The sequence below is a fragment of the Arctopsyche grandis genome, chromosome 5 (genome assembly GCF_051622035.1).
Source record: "Arctopsyche grandis isolate Sample6627 chromosome 5, ASM5162203v2, whole genome shotgun sequence".
In the NCBI taxonomy this organism is placed as follows: Eukaryota; Metazoa; Arthropoda; class Insecta; order Trichoptera; family Hydropsychidae; genus Arctopsyche; species Arctopsyche grandis.
The window spans coordinates 32,419,510-32,436,015 of NC_135359.1; the positions used below are offsets into that span (position 1 = coordinate 32,419,510).

The 16,506-nt window shown below is 33.3% G+C and overlaps 1 protein-coding gene across 2 annotated transcripts in view; it reads left to right on the top strand.

The window, feature by feature from the left end:
• The window catches only part of tyn (trynity), a 79,809-nt gene that overhangs the window by 45,711 nt on the left and 17,592 nt on the right, over positions 1–16,506 (top strand). Inside the window, exons 4-7 of one of the 2 annotated variants that reach the window (XM_077431132.1) lie at positions 6,571–6,661; positions 6,792–6,959; positions 9,350–9,622; positions 10,594–10,819. In XM_077431132.1, the coding sequence (XP_077287258.1) occupies positions 6,571–6,661; positions 6,792–6,959; positions 9,350–9,622; positions 10,594–10,819 (758 nt within the window). Of the gene's footprint in view, positions 1–6,570; positions 6,662–6,791; positions 6,960–9,349; positions 9,623–10,593; positions 10,824–13,789; positions 13,807–16,506 lie in introns of those variants that run through there. The other variant, XM_077431133.1, reaches the window with a different exon arrangement.

Here is a 16,506-nt window from a genome sequence, read left to right on the forward strand (position 1 = left end):
ATAATCTTTAACAATCAATTTTGGTTTTCCATCAAAAACTAAATACTATTTTTATATAAGGTTTCAATTTATTTGACTTTTCTGTATACGATTAGTATCTTATTAACCGCACGCCACGTTCATGGGTCAAACTATAGAGTTGATCTGTCACTTTTGACATTTACAAGCTGTTTTGTCAGTTTCGCTAATGTTTTTACGGCTACTGAAACTTCTTAATTTTTTTTTGTTAATGTAATATTAATGAGTCTGCTAATATTTTGACCCACTGGTATAATGAATGTATTTTTAATGTACATAGCTTTAGTTATTATTCGAGGCATTGTCTCGGAAGCTATTAATTAGTGGTGGAAATTAAGTCATTACATTATGTATATGAAAGTACCGCTTTTGACGGGTGGGTTGATGTTGGAATTTTCGCTTGAAATACATACATACATACATACACATTTGAACATATGTAATTCCTTTATATATAGATTGCACTAAATAGCATTTACAATTCAATTCCACAAAGCATGCCAGTAGATGAACTTTCGTCGTGTGACCAATTTTAATTCGAAACACATCAAAACGACACGCAAACATTGTTGCAATTTTTTATATCGAAAAGTCGCGTGCTGGTCACACGAAATTCCATGTGAATTATATACAGGAAGTCGAGACATATATTACAAAAATAAATACGAGAAATACGACTAAACACCGGCTATAAAACGAATGTGAGAAAACGTTGGAAAAACGAATAGATACATTATTTACAACCGCTTATTTTACACGATTTTTATTTCGCCGAATGTGCTGAAATATGCAAACGGTTTTTTTTTCAACATTTAAAAATGCCGTTTAATAAATCAACACATCAATCATCGCAATAATTTTCCCATGGTTTGTAATTTTCCGTATCGGCGACCGCAACCGATAGGCTCAATTGATTTTTATTGCCGCGCGCCACATGTTAACAAACACTGGCGTACATGTAAACGAAAGACTCAGATTTGGACAATCAATCAAGCTGATTGTATTTGAAGTAAAAAATGTATTCGCACTTAGTTCACTTTGACAACTTGAAAGTGAACGGGTACCGTTTTAATGAACTTTAATGAACTCGGTTCGTGAACGATGCAACCCTAAAGACCGTGGATAAAATTGAGACTATTGAGATAATTAAATTATATATGTACGTACATACCAGTGACGTGCCGTGCTATCCATGAATGCTGTGGATGCTGCGCATCCCTTAAAATTTACGTCAAAAATATTTTCATACCGTTTGTTTTCTGAATTTATTGGTTTTATTTATCTCTCATTTATTTTTGATTACGTGATGACAAAATTGACATACACAAGCATCCCCGTTGAAAGGCCGTAGTCGTTTGCGCGATCGGTGCTTGTTTCCCATCAAGCATGTATTACCATGGATGCTGAAGCTCTCTACAAATCTTTTGCGCATGCGCACAAGTGAGCTGTCACTCTTGCGTATGCGCATGAGTGAGACGACTCTCAGAAGCAAAATCTCACCCATGGAAGCAAAATCTCCTTTTGCGTATGTATGGACTTATTCGCTTTTTATGTATGGACTTTCGCTTGATTCGTTGATTAATATTTCGTACGTTGCGTCCTAAGTTATTGACTTTTATTATTTTATAGTAATTTATTACGCTCTAAATTATTATTTATTGTGGCCCTAAATATAAATAGCCAAAGTAAGAATGCAAGTGGATTTATCACCGTTGTTAATAATAATTGAAATTGTCCAATTAAAAATGTACTGAAAAGGACATTTGCTTTTCTACCATATAATGAAAAAGAGATTATTGTTAAGAGCCCAAAACCCACACCAATATTGAATAGTCATTCAAAATAACATATCAAAGACATTTTAATAAATATAAATATGACAATTTTTGGAAGAATAATAGACAGCATCCTCTGGTTGAAAAGTCAATGCACGCCACTGGTACATATGTACATATGTACGTACATCGGAAGACGATACTGCATACATATGTACATATGTTTAAAAAATCCAGATCCATGACAAGTTTTCGTGCCGTAAGTTACGAAGATGATTAATATGCTGCGTTCGTGTCACTGATGATTGCGCAATTATGTTAATGCATTTGAAGACTTCATAAAATGGCGCTCTTATAGTTATGGCGGATAAATAAGCAATTTCTGTGGAATCTCTGACGTTATATTACGCATAATCGAGTGCAGTGTATTGAGCATTAAGTATTCATACTCTTATCGGGTGTTATCTTTGTTAGCTTGAGAATTTTAATGGTTTAAGTTGATTTGAATATGCGAACGGTGCTCAACTTTATGGGTTGATAGTTAAAGTTGATTTAACTGACAAAATACTGTCATTATGTGGTTTAAAATAAAACGTTGGCAGTCAGGGTTTATCGCGCAATAAACGCGTTACATGATTATATGAGATTATATGAGTGTCTGCGATTCTCAGGTTTCTTTCGGAAATTTGTACATTTTTACAAACCTCTTTTATTAACTATGAGATCAGTTTCGAAAGTACATGATGAATATACTTCATCTAATACTAAATTTCGATAATCATCCAGCTCAGTGGTTAGAGTATAACACCGTCAACTCAGAGGTCATGGGGTTAATCCCTGGCCCGATGTTGCTGGCTAGACCTTGGATATACATATGTTGCTCCAGGTCGATCGTTTCCTAGCAGAGATATCCAATTTATCTGATTTAATAGTTGAAACGATTCTGACCAAACTGGCAACCTATCTTCATTTGTCGCCATTATTGAAATAGAATTTCAAACTTATAATAATAATATAATAACAAAAAGTCACATATATTAGGATACATTTTACATCTCCATACATATATCAGCATACATATGTAGCATAAATAGCATTATCTCCATACATATCATTTCACATACATATATTAGTCATACTGCTGGCTGTAAGATGTTAATATTACAGAAATCATTTCAAAAGTTGACAAATCAAGATGTTTTGAGATAAAAACAAGATCCTTTCAAAACTGTAGATTATAAAATCCTATTTACAAGTATAGAAACGTATGTATATGTACATATTTGCAACAACATATACATTCATATCCAATATTTTCACAAAATTAACAATTTAACCCCTCTGTGAAAAAAAACTAACTCATTTTAAGAAGTTGTGTAAGTTAAAAAAATTACCATCCAGAAATATATATGTATATTGGGTGAGTTCTTGACTGCTGAAAGTAGTCTTCAAAATATATCTGGCTGATATTATAGTTAGAAAATGGTAACATAAAAATAAGAAGGTAACTAATTTCATTTGCATATGCTCAAGTATAGTTTGATATCAGAAGGAAAATCCTAAGAATTCATCCTCTGAAAGAATCCAACTCATGGCAAACAGAAGATTGATCTGATCTTCAAAAATGAGAATAACCCAGATGAACTCAGAACTTCTTTCCAAGATAGCAATTCGAGAAAAAAATGTAGTGGAAATCCAATGTTCTGATGTTCCAAAGAAAAACTTGGTCAATTGTCTCACAAAAAAACTAGACTAGGTAGCATCCTCAAAAGTGAAATTGAATAATATGATTTCAGATATTCACTATGTAGAAGAAGATCTATAAAAATAAGAAGATCGAGTATATTTTGCACCATATAGAAGGTGAAGAAATTGAAGCGATTAAACTTTTTCTTGACTGCTGAAAGCAGTCTTCAAAATACATATACATATCTGGCTGACATTATAGTAAACCTTCATTAGAAAATGGTAGCATAAAAATAAGAAGGTAACTAATTTCATTTGCATATGCTCAAGTATAGTTTGATATCAGAAGGAAAATCCAAAGAATTCATCCTCTGAAAGAATCCAACCCATGGCAAACAGAATATTGATCTGTTTGCCATACTGCATTTGAGACTACGACAGACAAATCGTTACCGTGAATTGTCCGACTAATTGAAAGTGCGCTTTTATAGATATTTTTTCTAAATTTCCACGCTCATCATTATTTGCCCCATCTCCTCAGTCACTCAATATCTCGTATTAAGTGAGATTGCATTGTCCCGATAGGATTGAGATGTCAGAACGGGTTGTCATTCGAGTCGTATCAATCGTGAGCGTGTCCGAGCTATTGTGCGAGAGTTTTATTCGGAATTTATTCATGCAAAATGATGAAAGATAAGGCAAAGATCGGCATTTGAAGATGGCGTTAGTGTAGCGCCACGGATCAATGATCCAGACGCCACGGATCAACGATCTATGGGTCTCGAGAGCCACCTGCCGTTGTATCCACTGGTCATAGCATACATATAGCAAACCGTAGAAATGGGTCGTTAGTGGTATGATTTTACACAATTTTTTCATCGAATCGCTAATCGGTTAGATTTGAATTTAATAGGATTATTTATGCGCTCGTTATCGACTCCTAGTTATCCTGCCGCGGTTGGTTAAAAAAATTAACTGCGAATCAATGCGAATCTTAATGAGAGGCTGCGGTGAAAAAAATGTGTCGGCCATCGTTTAAAATCTCGTCAGATTATAGTGTGTGAAGTGTTTTAAATAATCTCTTTTGATTTATTTCGCTGTTATTTAGTGTGTTCGTTAGAGTTTTGTAATTGGTGAGCTTTGTTGTGTGTGCGATTATAAGTGATGATGTTTGAGAGATTAATTGATGGAAGTTTTATTTGCGAATTGTTAAATCCCATTGTATGTATGTACGTATCTTGAGCGGTGTAAAAAATGAACGTGTGCAAAAAATGTTCGTGCATGCAAATGTGTAAATTTAATATTGCGTTTGGACATTGTTTCAAAATTGAATTCCACACGTAAGTTCGTATAATTATACTTAAAAGGCGTTCGGCTATTTTTTTGGCATTTTAAATGCTGTTAAATAAGACTATTCGGTAAAAATTCAGAGTGTTTTAGAAAAGATTATAGTCTGACAGACGTTTTTACGAAATGGTTTTAACCAGAGTTGACCGCAATTTATAAAGTGAATTTTAATTGTATTTATATTGAACAAGCACTGAAATATCATGATTTTATATTTATTACAATCAAAAGCCGATTAGAAACGGCTTATGCCACTTTCTAACGAATTTTCATTTTTATTTTATTTTATTCAATCGATCATGCACACTCTTCTTAACAGATTATACCAATGTGACGAGCGTCCTATACAAATTAAGAATTATTAATTATATATGCATAAAGTAGATTATTATTAATGATAAATTTACATTAAACACGACATCTATGGTCAAAGATTGTACAGAAGTATTTTTAAAGGCAAATACAAACAACGATAGCATCCACATAGACAAATTTGATCATTTATACAAATCAGTGAAAATCAAAATGCTGAGTAACTCGAATTTTTGCGAGAGATAAGGACAGGGATGCCAATTTGTTAGAACCATGTTTCAATGAAATCTGGTAATTGGAAAACTCTGATTGGAAACGATTGACTTTGGAGTCACATATACGAGGTCTGGCCAGCAGCACATGACATAAATAAAACCATTGACCACACATTTGAAAGCATTACACCCTAACCATTGATCTATGTTGCTGGTTAGTGTATAAAATTAAATCGTTCCATTCCATTTTGATCATAAAATTCCAGTACAAAATTAGCAGAGTAATTTTCTATGATCTCATAAGTTACATATGTACTAGTGTTGTAGCCGATGAACTATCATTTTTCAAATACCTTTTAAATATATTTAATTTAATATTTATATTTAATTGTTTTATATGAAAAAAAATGGTAAAAACTACCTACCTAACTTTGTACAGACAAATTAATTAAATACATTTTTAATAGATGGTGCTAAACGCTCAAAGATTTAGCGCCTTCTATTAGCCTATAGGAAACATTGGTAGCAAACAGTATATATATAGAAGTTTTTTTCTTTTGTTACTATATTCGTACGTTTTGTTGGCAGTGTTTTAGCTGTTTGTATGTCATTAGCTGTATGATTCGACATATGTATGTCGAATTGAAATGAATATTATGCCACAATGGTCCAAAATTTTTAAATTATAGTACGGTGAATGTTATCTAACACAGACATACAGAATAGCTATATTATAAAGGTTTATCTTTTTCCTTTTTCATTTCAAATTAACCCTCTTTCATTTCAAATTGACATTGAAAAAGGGTCAATTTGAAATGAAAAAGGGTCAATTTGGAATGAAAAACCTGTATATATGATAAGTTGTATGAAACACGACTAAAAGTGAAAATTAGATTATGTGCACAAGACTGCTGCCTTGTGCAAATGATTTCTTAGTTTTCGTTCTGAATAATAATTATTTTTTTGATAGAAAAAACTGAGTTGGGCAAACATTTTAATATGTTTCATAATTCAGGCCAATTGAGCTCGAATATAATGCTAAATTTGAATATATGTATGTCTCTAGCTGAAAGTGTGGAAGATCTATCGATCTATCTACATTTTTATTCATATCTTGAAAAACATATGCGGCAAGGTTTCATATTCGGACTCAGTGGGTTTGAATTAGTACTATGTATACTATTGAGTTTCTTGACATGTGTTTATCTTGTCCACAGCTTCGTAGTTAACCCTTTGACGCCTGTGCAGGAGACGAGGTGTCAACTCCAAAACGACACGCAAGCCAACAACCCTAATGCAACACCTCAGGTATGCAATTGAAGCGTGGAAAATTGACTTATAATGACGCATCATCAAGTGTACATCAGCGGCCGTCGAGTGTGCGGGCTGATTTACATACGTACATTTATTTAATATACAAATTCGGTTTTAATTGCAGAGGTCGGTCAGCATGTACTACATGGTGAAGCTCCAGGTGAGGTCCGAGAGCGTCTGCCTGAGGCCTTGGGCCTTCGAAAGGGTCCCTGGAAAGGCTCTCAGAGGCTTAGACAACGCGCTCATCTACACTTCGACAAAGGAGGCTTGCTTGGCCGCATGCCTCAACGAGGTAACCCAAAGATCATTACCGTAAATCAAACTATATACCGGTTGGTGTACCTGGAAAGTTTTACGAAATCAATCGCTCGAGTGCAATTTTTAGACCGCAAATCACATGTTGGTGTTTCGTTGTTTCTTTTGGCTAACATTGATTAAGCTTGTCGTTCAAATTTTGGTACGAGTATTCTAATTTAGTTTTTTCATTTCAGTTCAAGTGTGATTTGATATTCTTTTCTTGTATAATTCATATCCATAAAGTTTCTTTTATCCTTTCAACAATAAAAATAAGGTTCTGGAAACTCACTGGAGAGTTTTTCAATGTACGGCTGATATGTAGTTTCATGCAAAGTTGGAATCTTTAATTATTTTAATTATTTTATTTAATTTTAATAAACATATACCGCAGTGTCTTTACGAGTTACCCCAATATTACACTGTGGTCAGTTAAGAGGGCTGGACAGCAGCGCCTTGTCCATACAAACGTACTATACTTCTCCCTTCCTCAATTATGGCACTAGAGAAATTATTTTTTAATATGCTATGGATATCCACCATTGGGGTGCATCTATCGTTTTATTTTTTTGATTAATTATTTTTTATATGAGCTAGGAGCCGCCAAACATCTATAAAATCGCCTCTTTTTTACACCCACGAAACGAGTCCAGCGTGCTTATTTAACGGTCGATTTTAAAAAAAATACGCCGAAAGATGCACAGAAAGTATCTTTCTCATACCGATGATGAAATTTTTTTAAAAATTGGTCCAGTTTTGGAGGAGAAAATAGTAGAATACGAAACCTCGATTTTGTCAATTTAAAATACGTTTTATCTGGTCGAAGCGCAACTGTCGCATTCACTCAATATATATATTGATATATATTGTCGCATTCACTCAATATATACATACACTCAATATATATATATCGAAAAAAGGAACGGTAACAAAATTAAGGTTTCGGGTGTACAGCCCTCTTAAATAATAGATATTATGCATCAAATTCTTTTCAAAATTGAAACCGAACATTGCTCAAAATCATGACGAAATTGTTTTTATTTTCGATTATTTAAGCTAGAATCATATTATTATTAGTATTGATCTGTTTGTGGCTTAAAAATAAATAATACACTTAAAATTATATAATGTATGCATTTCTTCATAGTCCCAAATTGAAATCGTGTATTTTAATTAAAATTAAATCAAAATGATAAATAAATTAGAGTAATGAGACAAAATCTTATCAAAACAAAATTAAGGTTTCAGGTGTACAGCCCTCTTAATATATAAACATACATACATAAAAAAACAGTAAAAATTAACTACTAAAGCCCCACCTATCTACATACAAATGTAGGTAAACTACTTAAAATAGTATCCTTCACAATATATTTAGAATGTGGTCACATTTAATATGATCAGATTAAATTTTGAATGAAACTCAATGTTTATTACACCAAATATCATCAGACTTCTTAATATACATACATTAAGTATAGCCTTATTTAATGAAGTTCAATGTAGTAAGACTTATGTGATCACTTTTAATGTATTTTAAAAAAAGACATTAAATGCAAAAATAAAAGGTTTTATAACTTCCTACGTTCAAATTGCAAATAAACTATTTTACTAAAGGCATCCGTTGAATGTCAGTAGGTATTTCTTGTTTTAAAAATAAAAGTGTAAGATAATCTTTTCCGTCAGTTAAATAAACATAAGTTATATCATTAGCGCAATTCAGAAAGTACATACATATATTCATAAATTTAACACCTTCTAAAAATTGTACTCTTGTTTTTGAACAGTTTTCCTGTAACCCAGTAGATATATGTGTGTATGTATAATACGTATATTATATTGTACAAGCATTGACCGTCTATTATACATGATATCGATTTATAATGTCGACCGGTCCTTTGTTTTCAGTGAGCTTTAGATACCATCTATCTACCTCGGTGTATTTATTTACCTTCCCCGTCGTGGTGTTGGATGTAAATTCGCGACATTTTCATGCCAGGGAAATTCCTGTGCGCGCAGATCGCTCGCAAGATAGCGAATGCACTTTACTTACAAGCTCTTATATTAAGCGGTGACATTGTCAGCGCCTCCGGCTCGACATGAGACTAGATTCCAAAAGGCATATAAAATACATCACTCGTTAGCAAAACAGTAGCCCTCTCTATTGAAATGACACTATTTGTATAAACCAAAGGTAAATTGTTGAAGAGATAATGTATTTTGAGCGTAATCTTGGCATATATTACGTTGGGTTGATGTTCGGACGACTGTTTTCGTTGAAATTTTACAGAAAATTAAAAAATAAAAAATCACACATGGTCGTACATATGTTTGAAAATCATTCACGGTAACTTTTAATGAAATCAAATTAAATTTTAAAACTTTTAGAAGCGATTCACGTGCCGGTCCGCCGAGTACGAGTACAGCAGCATGAGGTGTGCTCTGAGCGAAGCCGACCGAAGAACGGGCGGTGGTCCAGGACCGAATGCAGCACCCCGACTTGCAGACGCTCCTGGAACAGACTACTTTGAGAATCTGTGCTTGAGGGCAGGCCAAGCTTGCAAGGACAACAGAGGTTTTGCTCAACCAAGGCTGGGAGTCGCCGAGGACAAGGTGGCCCAGTACGCAGGACTGCATTACTACACCGATAAGGAGCTCCAGGTGAGTTGATAAGGATGATTTAAAAATAGAACCGACCATTCTATAAAAGGAAGGATCTTTTTTGCCATTGTGCAATGTAATAAGTGTATAAATAATGGACTAGGATTGATTCCATTGAATCTAATTTAGTATAGAGTGATTTAGATCTGCATAATTATATCAGCGTATCTTCCCCTTTTGGAAACATATTTTCTGACATACCTCATTTTTTTTATTATCAAAGTAATAAGGAGTATATGAGGGGGGTATTGTATATCTATTACATAACTTTTAGTTAAAATCATACGAAAAAAATTGATGCAGCGCATTTTAAGTGCTAGTAGTTTATTACTGATTCCAAAAGGATCTTAGATATATGTAAAAAAAAAGCTCAAAACCATTGCTGTATAATATTCTGTTTATAGTCAAAAGGTCTTGGATTTAAATCCTGTTAGAAATGTAATGTATAAATAGTGTTTGGAAAGAGGAAAAGCCGATAAATCATGACTAACATTTTTTATGTTCTGATGAAATCATTGCAATCTTCAATAGGTGACAGATAAAATATGTACGTTCGATTTAAATCATGATTAGTAGTAAATAAAAGCTCCATTTTAGGCACACGAGATTCCTACTAATTCCAAGTTGCCAGAAGTTATCCGTTAATGACTTTGAAAGTCCTTTTAAATTTTCTGAATCCTTGAATTACATCCCTGGAGAGTGTATTGCACTAGAATACGTGTACACTTCCAGTGCACGACCGGCTCGGAACTTTACTACTTTTTCACGTTTCGTCAACCTTATTGGGTATGTGAATCATCTCTTTGCATTGCCGAGAAGCTTGAGTAACCACATTGCGCAACTGCTATTATATAATTTACTTTTTCGCTATAACTAATTGAGAGGGGCAGCAGCTCAAAATAGCACAACAAAAAACAATACAATTTGAAGAATTTGCACTTTATTTCTTTTTTTCTTTATTATTATTTCAGGTCACTACAGAGTCCGCTTGCAGACTTGCTTGCGAAATCGAAACCGAATTCCTGTGCAGATCTTTCTTATATTTGGGTACCACTTCTACAACCGCTTACAATTGCCGATTGTACCATTTGGATCACAACTCTCTGCCTGATGGGCCTTCTACTTATTTGAACGCTGAAAGACCACTGATTGATGATGGAGACACTACCGGAACTTACTTTGAGAACCACTGCGACAGTGAGTACTTCTTAAATTTTAATTTAACATTCCTCAACGTTCGGATTAAGATAAGGACGAGCGTTCGATTATACCTATAGACTTGCACTACTAAGTAACATATCAAAATTTTAACCTGCTTGATTGATTTATGGAGGCTACAGGACCGCCTATTCGTATTCCTATCTGAAGTGGACGGTCGTTAAGTCTAAAATAATAAAATCAAATAATATCAATTACTAATATAAGCGGTTCTATGGCTTTTAAAAATGATATCTATGTACATATACATACATACATAAATGATTTCATTGTGAATTAATTTGTAATATGAAAATCTCTAATTGTAGTGGTCTGATTTTCATTAAACTTTCACTGAAAAATTGATGCTTTTGGGTTAAATCTAAAACATCAACTCTCATTTGCGTTCTAATCGAGGAAACAATTGTATTTATTTATAATTAGCGGAATTGCTCGGCGTTACTCGAGCGTTTGAAAGTTGGAATAAAAGTGAAAAAAATTTACCTGTACCAAGAGAATTTGGTGGTTCTAAATTGAAAAGTGTACATTTGCTAGTGGATGGAATAAACATTCATCTTCATTTAATAGACATTCTGGCAATGCCTGGTATTTGTAGTTGGTAAATTACAAACTGATCGGTTTGTTGTGCTTCTGAGCTGGATACAAAAAAAATTGCATTTCGAATCGCAACGGTAAATTTCTTGCGATTATCTCGGAATCTAATTGATTTAACCGATTCGCATTCAATTAACCGAAAACAACTGCGTTTAACGAGTCACCGTTTACAACGAGTTCGCTGTACGAGGAGCACCATAGGTACATTAACCGATACGCAAGTAACGGTCGTCGCTTTATTTGAATTTTCAAAAAATTCGACACCGGTATTCTTCGATTCGTATTTAGAAATCTTCCTCTCAATGATTGAGAATAAATGTGCACAAAAAATATACATTAACATATAAATAAGTCGGTGGTGAATAGGCTTTTTTGTCCGGTCTTCTTCTACGAGTAATTTCATTTTTCAATAGTGTCGGCTTATTATCTAATTATTGCTTGCGGTTTTTTTATTGATATGTTCGCATTATGCCCACTGGTAACAAATATAAGAAGCTGTTTATGTGGGGATTCGATACGGCGACTTTTGCTGCGTTGGGCCATTGCTCTTTCTGCTAGGCTTATTCTCTGATTGTGTCGTTAAAATTAAGTACAGAAGAGTATGTAATTTATAAACATAAAAAAAATCTGCATTAAAAATAAACGTAAATAATCATTTCATACACAATGTAGTGTTTATCTTGAATTTTACAATCATTTATGTGAAATGTATAAACAGTTTATCGGCCGGCCTTATCGATTGGTGTCGCTAGTGATTCAAGTTGCAACGACCGGTGACGCTGATACGCGTCATGGACTCAATTTCTTAATGTTTGGGGACTACGCGCATAGTAGACATAATACTTTTATGACCATTCTCGCACAAATCTTTATCATATCCGTTTTCTAAATGGCATCGCTGCAGTTAGTGAGTTGCAGTTAGATAAATATTGTGTTATCTCATTTGTTTGGTAGTCTAGAATGATTTCTTTCTTTCTTAGCACTTTCTACGCAACCTTATTCGATGCAAATTCTTTGCTTCTTGTCACTTTTATCTCGTGCAAATGGAGTTTATGCACAGCATGCAACGGATTAGTTTACAACCTGTTTTAACAATCACCACTAACTGAATTATGACATAGTAGTTGCGTATTTCAATTTAATAAATAAAAAAAAACTCTCTTTTAGACATGTTAAACCATTACAGATTCTTCAATTTAATTAAAACTCAATTACTTACATAAATGCATGTAATATTTTACACCGATTACGCAACTAAAATGCATGTAATAAATGTCTTCATACACATATGTACATATGTTGTATACAATAAAAGTTGATAAACATGCAATTTAGTGCGGTAAAATTCTTGCTTAAACGGCGTAATAGCCAAGACGCGTATTATATTATATCTATATACATATATACTTTTAACCCTTTGCAGTCGTGACGGAATTAGTTCTCCGCGGATTTTTATTACCCAATGGCGAATTTTTTCTCTCCACCCCGCTCGTCTAATGTAATAAAACGCATTACGATGTTTTTATGCGACGTGTAATGAAAGGTTGTATTAACCATAAATTCGATCGGATTATTATTATAGCGTAATGGATTCGAGGGACATAATTTCATTAGCATGATTCGATTATAAATAACTCTGCATTTAATTGCAGCCGTGCATTTATTGACCACTGCTGCATTAAATACGATGCGTGTAGTGAATTAACAGCGGTAAAGCTCACATAGCAATCACGCATTCTATTATTTTATGTATACACATGTTCAAGTCATAATTTAAACGCTTTTTCCAAAGGCATTTGACGATATGATCTGGCGATTATATACAACATGCATTCACTTACACACGAGCTAAAGTAAATGTTACATGACGGAGCTTTTATGTACGTTATTTTGACCGTGTTTTCCCCACCTTGTGTGCAAAATCAGCTTGTGAAGTAAATCATCATCATATTGGTATTAGTCGTGTTTAATCAAGTGTCAATCTGTTCGACGGCTAATTTGTCAACTGCGCGTTCAATCCATCAACCGATTCAAAATGGCGGCGGGGCCATTTTGAGTCTGAAAGCTTTCTCGGTGTAAAAGCAATGTTTTAATCGCGGAATTCACGTCCGCTCTTCCCCGTCGTCGACGAATGCAAATCACCGTGAAAGATGAGTGATTCGACGTCGTAAATCACCGGTCTGTGGCTTTGAACTCGGCCATTACGCTAATATCGCACTTCCCTCCGGGACGATGCACCATTTCGGCGTGAGAAACACGCGGCAGCGGCTCAATTCCAAAAAGGCCCATGTCGAAATTCAGCGACAATATTGCGACTTAAATATAAATATTTTAGGCTTTTATCCGTCACCCAAGCAGTGGCGTGGCGGCTCGTCCATATAGGATGCGGGGCTGCAGACCTCCCAGTATAGTATACATACATATATGCATGCTATTTTTGTTAGCATTTTATTTGAATTCTCCCGAACCGCTACTGGTTTCAATGATTTCCGGAAAACCGTTCATAATTTAATCTCCGCAAACCTGGTGCTGAAATTAAATTTGGTCTTAGGTGAAATTTAGATCTAAAATGTTCACTCGTTTATTTATCACCCTCGTAATATTACCAATGATAGCCATAAATCAATTGAGGATCATCCGTAAAAATTTCAAGGCTGCCAGTGATATTTAGATATTATGTTATTTGGTTGAAAAAAAGTTTTTTACATTATATGTATATTATTTATTTATTAAGGATACTTGGGAAAGTCGATGAACCCAAAGAGTTTGATTATACATACATATGTACATACAGTAGTACAGAAATACAAATAAGATAATAAAAAATAAAAACAAAGAAAACCAACAACTCAAAATAGACGAAATTGAAATAAACAAGAAAAAATAAACTTAACTGAAAAACTACAAAAACCCATTTATTTTAAGGAAATAATCAAGTTTATTTTTAAGAATGTTTAAGTTACTACAATAAGTTACCAATTCATTGAATAGACGATGCCAAATTTTAGCCACTCTCTTTAAAAAGAAGGATTTTCTAATTATTTTCAAGTAAATATATTTTTGGAGTCTGAGAGTATGACCTCTCAGACGAGTGTTATTTCTAAACGTAAGGAGGTTTATCAAAGGACAATTGTAATGGTTAATTATAATTGTATATACTTTAATTAAATTACCTATCATTCTTCTCGTCTCCAAAGTGTTGAGATTCATTATTTTCAAACTCATATGAAAGTGATTTTAGTTCGGAAGGCATTTTTGTAATTCTTCGTTGGTCCCTTTCTAAGAATACAATTTATTTTTAAAATAACGGTTCAAAATAAAAAAAGCAAATTCAAACTTTGGTCTAATGTAGGCGTTATAAAATTTGGCCAAAAGCTTGGCATTGAGAATGAAATTAAGTCAAATAATTCAAAATACGACAATCAAATATTTTATGAATAAAATTACCAAATTTACATCGATTATTTCGAAACCATTTAATTAAAAGTTTTTACTTATGGATGGATGGATGAGAAACCACAGAACAATATAAGAAATTTTGTTAAAAAAAATGGACATACATACACCGAATTAACATAAAACAATTAAACGGCAATTTATTCAATGTTCACATTTTAACAAAAAAAAAATGGCTACCGTTTTAACGTCAGTTACGGAATCGTTGTTGGTGGCCTTAAAATAATAACTAAATCGTCCAAATTGATTCACATGTTTTGGGCCATTTACAGCTACCATAATTACACAAACTATTATTTTTTATAATTTCCCAGATACATCGTTTGATGTGCAATAATGTTATTTCATTACTTCTCAATCGTTTCCGAAACCAATAAATAAAACCAAACTCGCGTCGAAATTTCCTCTCATCGTATTTCATTTAGAAAAAAAACCATAGGCACATGTCATAAATATTTAAAATATGGCGCGTAATTGCCATGCGATTCGATAAAGATTAAATCTCCATAACGCTTTGTTATTAAAAATTCCGTTTTTCTGTTGTGTTGTTGTTTTTGTTGTGCAACGTATAGTAGGTTCTTTCTAAGTATGTATTATATACTGTTATAATTAAAACCTGTTTCGTTAAACTCCGTTAATACAAAACGCTCTTTTGTACCGAATTTTGCATATTTGTGCGGTCACTCGATTGGTCACCCTATCAAGTGCTTTTCGTGCTTATTCGAGTGCCTTTTCACAGACACTTCGAAAGAACAGGTTGTAGTTTTTATTACGATTTAATAGCCGATGTATAAAATTTTATCTTGAGAATTTCAATAGCTTTTTTTTAATTTATTATTAAATTAAAATGATATTATTTGATCGTATCTTTTCGTTAAATTCGTTCTGAGAAATGTTATTCTCATTGCTCAATATCAACACTTTGTATCATCTGCTTAATGACTTGACGTAATAATTTCTTAATATCTTCAAAGAGATCAAATTAGTCCATAGAATAGCTCAATGAGCTATGATTTGAGTCGAATTGACCGGCATTGCTCGACCGGGAACGATTACTGTTTTAGAAAATTTGCTAGACTGCAATATAATTTTAGAGTTAATGAGATAGTTCACTAAATTTGGCGGAAAATAAACAAACAATTTATCTTTATATTTGCCGGTTGTTATGACAATCGCCTGTCATATTTCGTTTCAAAATAATTAGTCTTGTTTTTTAAAAATATGGGTTTTTATTTGAAATGTTTATCTAGATGGATTTGATCTTTCAATTCATATTAAGATTTTATTCGCATTGTGTCAAATAATACAATTTTGAATACCTCAAATTACTTACATAAACCATTACCAAAATAATCGAATTAATTTAAAATTGACTTATGCCAATATTTTAAAGTATATTATGCGATATTTAAGTAGATAGAAAATATGAAGAAGACTAGCTAAACCACACGGCGTTGCTCGACCGAAAAAAGTCGACAAAAATGACTTGCAATGGCTTTGATCTTTTCTAAAACCCATCTGCGGTCTAATTCAAAGTATGTACCATGATATTGATATTGTATTATGCAATATACCAAACTATGGTGATCCTAAATTTAAATTTATTAATTGAAAAT